Below are 12,462 nucleotides of genomic sequence, written 5' to 3' on the forward strand. Positions count from 1 at the left end.
TGTCAGTTTGTCATTGGAGTTTGTTTTGCTGATTATTATTATAGTTAATGGACTCACTTTTGCCACCACCAGAAAAACTAGACACTCGTGCGGTTTCTCTGTGACCCGGTTGTGATATATTTTTCAACCGTGGAGGGGGGGGGCGTGGTTTTGCAGCGTGCGCACGTCAACATCCCTTCTGTCTTTGGTGGAAGTTTCACTTTATATGAGGATAATAAACATTTAAGGTATGAAATAACCGAGCATCAATATCAAATGTGATGGGTTTGACATGTGACTCTTTTAAAATGGATTATTTTGATGTTATGTGTGAATTCAATACCATGCTTGCTATTATTGCAAGCTAACTGCAGCAGCGCTAGCTTGCTAGTTAGCTAGCTAGCTATTTTTCATCAACCAGGAGTATTCATTGTGAATTAGTATGATTTGTTATGAAGCTAGGCTTGCTACACTCTTTCCAAAGTGATGAAATTGTTGACACTTTTGTTTGATCAATGCATCATGCATCATTTGTCAAACTTGTCATCAACATCATACTTCATACATGTCATTATCATTTGTTTTTAGAGATGCATGCCCCCCCCCAAATCTGTTGATGGAACCTGATACACGACCCTAGAGCATCATGAGCTTGGTCCTTCACGAGCTGCTTGTCTGCTGCAGAGGTTTAGAGAATGACAAAGCAACGGAGAGAAAGGTAATTTATTTCACTCATAAAATCAGTGCATTGAATCAATAGGCCTATTTCAACGTCTGTACATGGAACATTCTGTTCTTGTATCCAGAAAGAGGCTGATCGCTTCAGACAGCTCATCCGGTCTCCTGACACAGTGAAGGAGCTGGATCACATTTCTGGAACCAGAGCTGCTAAAAGTTCCAAGCAGCTCACCTGGAATGCAGTCTTCAGGTACTATTGCTTCCTACAATGCGTATTACACAATTCCCACTATTAGGGGACTAATAGGCTGACCACACCGCTCAAGGGCTAAAATAGAAATCAGTTATATTTCTGACGCAGATCGCGCTGCAAGTCCTGCCTCTCCCATCTCTTATTGATTTATAGAAGCAGGTACCCACGTGCCATCTCCTCATTGGTTATACCCACGTGGGTGATTGAAAGACGAACTGTTTTGCCGGTCATCGTGGTAATACTATGAAAGTTTAGATGCCAATAACCATATAAGTTCAACGATTGAAAAGCCTGGAAGGAGGAGAGAGAACTAGAAATGATACGGTTGACTGTTTTATGTGTGGATCTAATTGTCGGAGTAGAAGACCTTGTGCATTTCAGGTAAAATAACTACTCAATGTTTATATCCCAGGACAAATTAGCTAGCAACAGCTAGCTAGCTAAATAGGACAAAATAGCTAGCAAGTGCAAGCTAACTAGCTAAATTGCCATAAATGTTTAATGCTTTTTGTCCTGTCCAAATTAATGTAATTGGTTCAATGTTTGTTTTGATATTTTAACCTGCGTGTCGTGATCGCGTTTGATGTAGGGGGACAAAATATATTTATGCACGATAGCGCATGATGGCGCACGCGCACAGCCGGTTTGGGTTCCATGTAAGGTGTAGCCAGGCTACTATTTTTTTGAGTAAGTCCATCGCTTTGAGTTCTCACTGTTTGCGTTCTCACTGTTTGTGTTCTCACTGCCTTTCTTTCAGGTTTCTGCAGAAGTATCTTCAGAAAGAGACTGAGCTGCTCCAGTCAGGGAAAGCCAACGTGTCAGCCACCACACAGGCCAACCGTCAGAAGAAGATGCAGGAGATCAGCAGCCTGGTCAAATACTTCATCCGCTGTGCCAACAAGAGTAAGGGTTTGGAGAATCAAATACCAGACAAGATCATAGACCTATAGAGCCTAATGTCCATGTAACAGTACTCTTCTTGCGTTGTGTACAATCATCGACACAGACTCCAACTTGTAGCACTAGGTCTTGGAGATGTATTCTGATACACTGCATCTTGTGTGATGACCTAATAATATTTACAAAAAATGGATACAATTTTTTTTTATTTTGACCACCTAATAGATGAAACTAAAAGGTAAAGCTGCGTATACAGAAGATGCAGACCCTGCTTTAAAACAGTCACTAAATATTCCAGTTGTTATACTATTCTCCATGAGAATTAGAGTGAAAAGTGATTGATCAATATCCCTCATAGGTAAAAATGTCTGTTACATGTTAATTACACTCAACTACTTTAAAACAACCACATAATAAAAGGAACCACCATAAGATACTTTATCATATTCGTCACATTACCATCTTGTAACCTCTAATCATGGTCACAATGTCAAAACAAATAAAAGATGTCAATACCATTGACCCTCTGTATTCACATATTAACCTTCACGAGCTAACTTTCTGCTGATTCATAATCTCAGTCAGTCTTAACACTGGTATAAATAATCTTCCTACCTAATACGACCCAGAGTACCTTAAACTGCATAAAGAGTGACAGTGTTGTGTACTGTTGCAATAGTGGGTCTGTCAACACAGTCAGTGCGTAACTGATCAGGTAAGGAATGGTCCGAGTTTGGTAGGTCAGTACGGATATTGTAAGCAGACTGGTCAGTTAGCTCACTCACTACACTGTTACGGTCTGGATCAAATTCCTGAAGACTCTCTGATCAAGGCAGATCTTCCAGCTGCAGTACATCTTCCATAGAATCCAAAGGTGGAATGTCCTGAGCATCCAAGGATCGCACATCACCCTCAAAGCTTGGGTCACCTGTTCCTTCAGAAGGCATCCGACATCCACACTTTTTTGTTTTCTACTCGGCATCCTCATCACCACGGCAGTTCCATGGCAGCTGAGACCACAAAGCGGTCCTCAGACTCTGTTAATCTAGACATCTGTTCCATCATCAACCGCAGCATGGTGAAGAGGAAGAAAGTTGACTGGCATTATCAGGTTGCGATATACCATATTCTCCTGTCCAGTGGAGCTGTTCTGAATATTAAAGGTGTAACTGTCAGCATTCAATCCAGTGACAAGATAGACAGTATCTTCCCAAAGGTCAGCGAGCTTCTGCTTTCTGCGCTCCCCCTTGTTCGCCAGCAACACTCGATCACCAATCTCCACGGGTGCTCCTCTGACTCTTCTGTCGTACATGCCTCAACTGCTTAGCTGCAGATGCCTGTACTGTATTCATGACTTCTTTCAGATATCTCCTCAAGGGCTGAACAAACTGGTCATAGCCGACAACTTCTGGGTTCTCTGACAGAGCCAAAGACAATCAACAGGCAGTCTTGGTGTCCTCCCAAAAATGAACAGTAAAGGGACAAAGCCTGTGGTCTCGTACAATTTGTACAATTTCCACGCAAGACCCGTTCCCCATCGGATGGTACGGTGTGGTGTGAGACTTCTGAACACCTGCAACCCTCAAGAGTTCTGCTATTAAAGCGCTCTAAATTGGCTCCTTGATCCGAGTGTATACGGCGAGGCACCCCGTAGACACAGAAATACTTGTTCCACAACCGATAAGCAACAGACTTAGCAGACTGGTTCAGACACAATGAGGAATGAGACAACTTTGTAAAGTGGCCAGTAACAACACATCCAGGGACTTGTTTGAACAATTTTCTGCAGACCAAAAGTCGATGCACACTAGTTTGAGAGGCTCAGTTGTTATTATGCTCTCCAGAGGAGCTCTGACTTCCGGATCAGGAGTTTTGCTCACGATGCAACTCCTGCAGCACAACATATTCCTTTACCTCCCTCTCCAGGCCATGCCAGAAGAACTTCTGTCTTGTCAGGTAGACTTTTCTCTGGTGTCACTGGTGGCCAGCTTCATCATGGTCACCCTTCAACACCATCGCTTTCATGGAGGCTGGAACCACATACAGATACATTTCTCTTTGTAACCACATTCTTCGAAACACGATACAGTACACCCATCTTCATGGTCAACTTGTCCCAACTTCTGAGAAGACACAAAACCTCAACACTCATGGGCACGGTCTCTCCAGGATGGTCTTCTCCCCCTCTCCACAAAGATCACTCTGCTCATCACGCTGCTACTCATCAGTAGATTGTATGGCAGGACATTGACATTTGTCTGCTCTGATGGCATTACAGCCTGCGGAAGCTGTGGCAACAGCAGTGCATGTGAGCCCACATCACCATCCCAGCACCTGTGTGAATGAAGAACCGCAGCAACTTCTTGTCTTGATAAAGCACCAGATGGGGGGGGGTTAACAGTAGCCTGGCAGCTAATAACCACCTTGTTGGTGTCAGAGTCTTTGTCAAAGGGGTGGTTTGACCAGCGAAACACACCTTGCACTCTGTGCGCACAGCGTTAGCTTCAGCCAGTAAGGTCTCGTACCGAATCCTTGTCAGTCTATGGAGTGCGTATGAAGAGCTCTTTGCTCAAAGCATCTGCAACAACAATTTTTGGCCCAGGGATGTCAAACTCATACGGTGCCAGCTTGGCGACCCATCTCTGTTCACAAGCATTGAGCGTTGCTTTGGTCAGGATGTATGTCAAGGGATTATTATCCGTCAATACAGCAAACTGCTGACTCCGTAACCAGTGGTGGAACTTGTCACAGAACTTGAGCCTGTGCGCAGGATACCTTGACTACACATAACTGAGGGTCTTGCTCGCGAACGCTATAGGTTTCGCTGTAGCTTCTTGTTCCTGTACCTGGGACAGCACAGCGCCTAAGCTGTTGCTGAGAGTACAAAGTGTTTGTCGAAGTTTGCTTGCTTTAGCTGTAATAAGGCCTGTCTGCATTCTGCTGTCCGGTCGGCAGCAGTCAACTTCCTGACATGTGAGTGTCACTTCTTTTTCCAGCGTGGAGCCTTGTATCCAGTTGTCCATCCAAAGAGAGGCTTTGTGATGGTCGAGCAACCATCAATGAACTGTTGGTAAAACACCACTGTCCCAATGAATGACCTCAATGTCAGTGCCATCTTACATCAGAACAGCTTCTGTCACTCCTGTAATGGTCCTCGCCTTCTCAGGGTCTTTAGCTACACCATCCACACTAATGATATGCCCCAGAAACTTCACAGACCTCTGTATTAAGTGACACTGTTTTGGCTCCAACTTCAGGTTCTGAGCCTTGAGACGCTCAAAAAACATTTCCAGGCGTTCCATAGCCAGATCTTCAGTGGGCGCATAGACCAAGACATCATCAAGGTAACACAGCAGGCCAAAAAAGTTCTGATCCTCAAAGATGTTTAGTATCACCCTCATAAAGGTTGCAGGACTATTACATAACCCATGTGGCATGCGGTTGTATTCGTACAATCCAAATGGCGACGTAAAAGCTGTGAATTTCCGGTCATCCTCATGCACACCCACATTGTAGTAGCCATTGTCGAGAAAAAGGCATTTCCACCTAAAGCAGCCAGTGAGTCAGCCTGGTGAGGGAGTGGATGGGCATCTTTGATGGTGCGTGCATTGATCAGACGAAAATCAGCACAGAGTCTCAGGTCTCCAGACTTCTTCCAGACAAGGACATGGGTGAGGCGAACTCACTACTGGACTTCCTTATGATTTCACGTTATTCCATCTTATTCAACGCTTGCTTAAGCTTCTCATAATGATTTGGTGAAAGGCATCCGAAAGGGTTTCTCACCACTCAGTCGACTGCGATAAAAACATCCGGTAGCTTTTCCACAATCCAACTTGTGCCTGGAAAAGATGGACTGGTACTCAGTTATGAGCTGGATGAGTTTCTTCTTACCAGCAGAAGACATTTGACAGGAGTCAACGTCAATATCAGTCAAACCTAAGTGACGTAAGACCCCAGGACTGTTTGAACTGTCAGGTCCATCAGTATCATCAACTCGGTTGGAACCGTCATCAGGCAGAGTCAAATCATCTTAGCAGTCAGTGAGTATGTCAGCCATTCTCTGCATGTGGTGCTGTAAAGCTGCTGGTGAATCCTCATTCACACAGTCAAAAGTCCTCTAGATCCATGTAAGGAAAGACATTGGATAAACTGGTGTTTCGTTTCAATGTCTTCTGAGAAGGCTTTATCACTTTAACAGGGAGCCACCCATCCCCCCGCAACATATCTACCATCCTCCCCACCAGGATTGACCTTGGTGTTGACCTTGAACTGCTGGGCTCAATGAGAACAGCACTGCCAGCTGATAGATTCTGAGTGTTTCGTGGTCTGCCTAAGACTAAGTGTTCCTGCATAGGCTCTAGAGTTACAGCCCCTTTCAGTCTCAAAGTTCCAACTTTGTCAGGTACGTCACTGTCTCTCCATCTCTCCACATAACCATTATGTTGATTAGCTTGCTCTCCTCACCCCCGTCACACACAGGAGTATAAACCCTCTTCCAGAAATCTCCATTAGTCTTCAGGTGGCGAAGTAAGTGCTTTAGGAGATTTCTGCCCAAGATGAGGTCATCACTCTGGCCCTCAACCACCAGTGTAGACACAGCAAAACTACAGGCGTACATCTCCAGCTCACATACTCCCAAAGGCCTCATCTTCGTCCCACCATAACCAACCAAAGCTACCTCTGTAGTACTCAATGATGGAGTTTAACATGCAAGTCTACTAGTTTTCCGTGAGCTGAGTCGTGATTACTGTAGGGACTCCAACAGCTGTGCTCAGGGCCTTGTGGCACTGAGAGTGTGCGTGGCAAGCTACATGACAAAGAAAGCAGAGGTGATTGGCCCTGCAGTGAAAGTATCATGTCGAGCATCCCCGCACACTGCACATGTCCCATTAGACATCAATTTGTTCCTATTCCCTTTTTGAAACTAACGGTGAGACTGTTGTGGCCTCTGCTCCAGCACACGTTCCAGCATTGCAAGGGTACATTCCATCGGCTCAGATCCCTGGGCACTGAGTCCTGAGTAGCCTGGTCTGGGGAAGGCACCGCATTCGGTGATTCCATGTGGAGCCCCACAACAGGCATGGTGAGCGGCCTGACAGCACCAACTTCCTGCTTCATTGTTGCGATGGCTGGGGTCACCTTAGATAAGTGAGAGTACCTCCACTCCCTTCTGTATTCATCCAACCTCTCATTAACATCTTCAGCGGTCCACTGCTGTAATTGTTATGCAGGTGAGTGAGGACCCAAAAGCGGTTTAACAGAAACAGAGTCATTTAATGTCCAAACACAGGGAATACATATATCCTCTTCAGATGTATCGATAGACAAAATAGACAACCCGCAGAGAGGGCGACAAAATAAATCATATAGTCCTCTGATCTATACAGGAGAGTCCCCTTCTAGCAGTAGAGGAGAATAGCAGGGTTAGCGGCAACAGACTGCTGGTCTCTCCGGGTAGGCGCGGGTTGTAAGAGGACAGAGGTACCTGATCACACGTAGCATCTGATGAAGAGGCAGATTACGACAGGACGGGACAAGGGTGAAGCAAACGAGAATCTGACAAAGACCGAAGCAGAAACGGAGAGAGAAATAGAGACCTAATCAGAGGGAAAAAAGGGAACAGGTGGGAGAGAGTAAACGAGGTAGTTAGAGGAGATGAGGAATAGCTGGGGGAAGGAAAGGGAGAGAAGGTAACCTAATACGACCAGCAGGGGGAAACGAAGTGAAGAGAAAGACCAGGAACAAGACATAACATGACAATACATGACAGTAATGGCCTGCACTTAAAGATAAGCGACAGTTCAGCGTTAGAGCAATGTCTGATGAACATGACTGTGAGCTCACGAGATGGGTCTTCAACACTTTTCTTGTGTTTTTTAGACAATCTTCAGCAACCTCCATAGCCCTGTTTAGTCTGAGCCAATAGTCGAATGGTTCATTAGTCAGTGGTAATGTGGCATAAAAGTCAGCGAAGGGCATGCTTGAAATAGAAGTGTCACTAAAATGTTGTTTCAGTAAAGGCCCAAGATGGGACTTGGGCCTTTTATATGAATCAACAGAGGGATTGCTGCGTATGCCCACTTTAACAACATTGCAGGCCCTTCTCATAAGCCTACGCATAACCTCATCTGCTTGGTCCACCACAGATACGCCCCTCTTATGCATGTAAACCATGACCATATCCTGCCACTCATGCACTGTGCACTTTTCAGAGCCATCCCCCCTAAAGTACACCGGCTCCTTGATAGACTTCAATACCAGGTTTAAGGCCCAACACATCCATAACCCTAGAGCTACATGCATTCCCCATAACATTGTCCCCAACATGTCCAACAATTGTCTTTGATTCCAAACAGGAGGAAATGTTTTCCCCAATGGAATGACCAGTCTGCTGTATAATGTCTGCTATGAAATCCATGGAGATCTCATAGCTCCCTGTATTTGGCAAACCTTTTTCAAATCAAAAATCAAATCAAATTTTATTTGTCACATACACATGGTTAGCAGATGTTAATGTGAGTGTAGCGAAATGCTTGTGCTTCTAGTTCCGACAATGCAGTAATAACCAACAAGTAATCTAACTAACAATTCCAAAACTACTGTCTTATACACAGTGTAAGGGGATAAAGAATATGTACATAAAGATATATGAATGAGTGATGGTACAGAGCAGCATAGGCTCTACAGTAGATGGTATCGAGTACAGTATATACATATGAGATGAGTATGTAAACAAAGTGGCATAGTTAAAGTGGCTAGTGATACATGTATTACATAAAGATGCAGTATATGATATAGAGTACAGTATATACATATTTCATTCACATCCTTGTTCGTTTCCCTGTTGAAACTATCATCGAAACCTCCAAAATTCTCCTGTTTAGGCATGTGTGTAGAAGCAACCAGAATTCTGGCTGAACCCCTACCAACAGATGGTGACAGATTAAATGTCAGGAAACCCCTACCTCTCCCAACACCTCACCTTCCATCTTAATAATGGGAAATAAACACACTAAAACAAAAATGCAAAACATTTTAAAATAAAATAAATAAAAACTCACCTCAAAATGTAACATTTACACTGGTAAAAACCCAGCCTAGTTATACCAGATATAGTTGTCGTTTATCCGTGAAAAGAAAGTTCCAATCAATATAGAAAGTCTCAATAAGAGAAATCACCAACTTTAGTAATAAAAAAATGACGCACTAGCACCCTCTTGTGGCGAAACGCGATATCGCCATAAACTGCACTAGCAAAGTCTTACGTGATTCTCCAAGGGCAACCTGAGATGGAAATCCAGCGAAGGATGATCCGATCCAGAAGAATGGTGCTTGTTCACTGGGGAACGTAGTTACCAGAATAATACAACGATTACAATACACAATGTAATATTTTCTACAATGTACCTGATAAGTAGCACAAAATTGCACGTCATGCAATGCACTATTCAATCTGCACTCAAGAACTGTACAAAATACACGAAACCCCCACACCAGACACAGTAAGTTGCTAGCTGGAATTCTCTACAACAAAATGCACAAAAAAACGCTTAATCTTGTGTGATGTACAAATAAATGGTACATTCAAATCATCACTTGGGAGTATAAAAATCACTTTTGACGTGTGCTTTGCAACCAACAACCTAATGCTGGTTTGGTGCTTGTTCACTGGGACGATTCTAACTTAAACATCCTCCCTCAAGCAAGTCACACAAACCAGCCAATAAGATGCCATGTTGAGTAGGTGAAGGCAAGACCAAACTAAAACCAATTGGCTTAACAATAAAGTGGCAAGGGGAATCACCAATATGTGTCTGAAATGGCTCACTATTCTTTATATAGTGCACTTCTTTTGACCAGGGCCTGTAGGGCTCTGATGAAAAGTAGTTCCATTTTGGACGTACTGACTTCATTGTAGTACCTCTGGGTACTTTAACCCTCCACTTCTCTCCCTACAGGAGGGCCTCGGCTGAATTGTGGCGAGCTCCTGAATCATGTGATGGAGGTGCTGCGGAGCTCATTCAGCTGCTTGGCCTATGGGGAGGACTACAGCAGCATCCTGCTCAAGAACATCCTGTCTGTCCGCAAGTACTGGTGTGACATCACCCAGCAGCAGTGGCACAGTCAGTGGTTTTTATTGTTCCTCTCTCAATACAGCAGAGACTTTAATAGTTGTTTAATGTAACTAGGCAAGTCAGTTAAGATCAAATTCTTATTTACAATGATGGCCGACCAGGGAACAGTGGGTAACTGCCTTGTTCAGGGGCAAAATTACATATTTTTACCGTGTCAGATTTTTTACCTTGAGCTAACTGCAGAAATCTGCCGTCAGGTGATGAAGCTAACCTTTCAGTTACTGGCCCAACACTAACCACTATGCTACCTGCCACCCCTGTTGAATGTAATCTATGAATGTTAGGGGGAAGTAATTGGTGATGTTTTAGAGTAATTGCAGCTTGTAATAGAACATACAAACACAATGTAAATGCTTGATTGAGGTCATGGGTCCGCAATGCAAGATGTTGTCCAGATTTGGATTTCATTCTTGTGAGTTTCTAAACAATGAATTCTCTAATATTCATCTAGATTTGCTGGATCTGTATTGTGGCCTTTTCACTGGTTCCTCCAAGGCCATAAATCGTGTGCTTGTGAGCAGGATCATCCACACTGCAGTCCAGGGCTGCTGTCTGCAGACTGAGGGCTTCAGCCAGACACTCTTCAGCTTCTTCTCCAGAGCACTGCTCAATGCCAGGTACGATGACAATAACTGCGAGAGGTGACCTGTATCGTGCAAGGGAGTTGCTACTTGCCACAGTCATTTTCCAGTAGTTATGCGCCTCAGAGACTGTGGGTGTAAGTTGTCTAATGTGTAAACCTACTAAACTGAACTCTTAGAAATTGAGTCTACAGCAGTGGGGGCTGGTGGGAGGAGCTATAGGAGGACAGGCTCATTGTAATGGCTGGAATTTAATAAATGGAACGGCGTCAAACATGTGGTTTCCATTATATGTTTGATACTGTTCCATTGATTCCATTCCAGCCATTACAATGAGCCTGTCCTCCTATAGCTCCACCCACCAGCCTCCTCTGGTCTACAGTGAGACCTACCGTCACTGCATGTGATATGTTCTCTCCAGGCAGGAGAGACACTTGGCAGTGGTGGAGCACTTGGTCTCTGCTCTGAACGTCTTCCTGAGGTCTGCTGCCATGAACTGCCGTATGAGGGTGTGTCGGCTGGGTGAGGAGCTCCTGCCCTCTGTGCTCTATGTGTGGACACAGATGAGGCCCAGCACCACTCTCAAAGAGGAGATAGTAGAGTTCTTCAACCTGCAGCTCTGTGTACATCATCCCAAAGGATCAAAGACACAAGACACAGGTATGGCTGGAATTTTGTGGACAGACTGAAAACTGAAAAAACACCATTGTCTTTATGAATCTGTTTCGATGTTGAACGATGAAAAATGGTGGAACAACAGACAAGTGTGAAGTGTTTTCATCACGGAAACCCTTGAAGTAGAATTATATTATAGATTATGATTGATACAGCCCATCTGACAACTTTTCTTGACCATTCCACCCCTCACTATTCCAGGAGCCTACGCTGAGGACTGGGTCAAATGGCAGAGTCTACTCTATAACCTGTATGATGCCCTGGTGAGTGAGATCAGTCAGATTGGGAGCCGGGGGAAATATGCCACAGGGTCGCGCCACATCGCTGTGAAGGAGAACCTTATGGAGCTGACTGCAGAAATCTGCCATCAGGTGATAAAGCTAAGATCCTTCATTTTTCCATCTTGACTTCATTTAGTTCAAGACTAAAACCTGAGCTGTGCTGACATCATTTGACATAGTTCTCCTGTTTTTAAGAATGAAAATGGATGATTTTCGTATTGTTGGTCTCATCTTCATGTTTTGGGTGCTTGACTGTTTCTTAGCTCTTTAGCGAGGATTGTAACTTCCAGATGCTGGAGGTGACTCAGGCCCACCTCAGAGCCACCCAGAGAGGCAGTCCACACGGCACGCCCAGCAAGCGTAGACGCATTGACTTGGGCTGGGAGGTTCTCCGAGACCACCTGCAGCCACACCATAGTGACTTTGACGTCATACCATGGTGAGAAAAGACAATATCACACTGAGGTTCAGTGCTCATTAACTTGCCAAATATCCTTATATTTAGTACAATCAAACTCTTCACAGCTCCATATCCTCTGTGTTCCCCAACTCAACAATACAATGTTCCTATCTAGGTTACAGATCACATCAGTGTTGACCTCTAAGTACCCCTCCATGGTGCCTGGCCAGGAGCTGGTTCCTCTGCTATCTGTCCTTTGCCAGCTGCTGGGGGAGCAGCGGCGGGGTGACAGGGGGCCCTATGTGCTGCGCTGCCTGAGGGAGGTGGCTCGCTGCCAGGCCACACACCCAGAGAGGGCCCAATCCTACAGGGCTGAACTGGGCAGGCTGTGGGGCCGTGTCTGGGCCCTGGCTCTACGGGGGGTCAGCTCCCCCCAGACTGAGGCCCTCAGTCTGGCCCTGCTGTCCACCATCCTCCAGGGAGCCTTCATTCCCATTGACAGAGAGCTTTGGAAGCTCTTCTCTGGCTCGGCCTGCAAGCCCTCTGAGTGAGTCCTTGGCTTTGATGAATGATTTTG

At 44.9% G+C, this 12,462-nt stretch overlaps 1 protein-coding gene across 1 annotated transcript in view; it reads left to right on the forward strand.

Moving 5' to 3' along the window:
- Positions 1–111: 111 nt before the first annotated feature.
- Positions 112–12,462, forward strand: part of LOC124004686 (serine-protein kinase ATM-like) — a 42,551-nt gene continuing 30,200 nt past the window's right edge. Inside the window, 10 exon segments of the mRNA XM_046313380.1 lie at positions 112–227; positions 568–697; positions 786–907; positions 1,668–1,813; positions 9,772–9,936; positions 10,400–10,565; positions 10,951–11,189; positions 11,406–11,575; positions 11,749–11,924; positions 12,061–12,432. Coding sequence (XP_046169336.1) covers positions 626–697; positions 786–907; positions 1,668–1,813; positions 9,772–9,936; positions 10,400–10,565; positions 10,951–11,189; positions 11,406–11,575; positions 11,749–11,924; positions 12,061–12,432 — 1,628 coding nt within the window. The 5' untranslated portion in view covers positions 112–227; positions 568–625.

This window comes from Oncorhynchus gorbuscha, linkage group LG19 (assembly GCF_021184085.1).
Source record: "Oncorhynchus gorbuscha isolate QuinsamMale2020 ecotype Even-year linkage group LG19, OgorEven_v1.0, whole genome shotgun sequence".
NCBI lineage: Eukaryota > Metazoa > Chordata > Actinopteri > Salmoniformes > Salmonidae > Oncorhynchus > Oncorhynchus gorbuscha.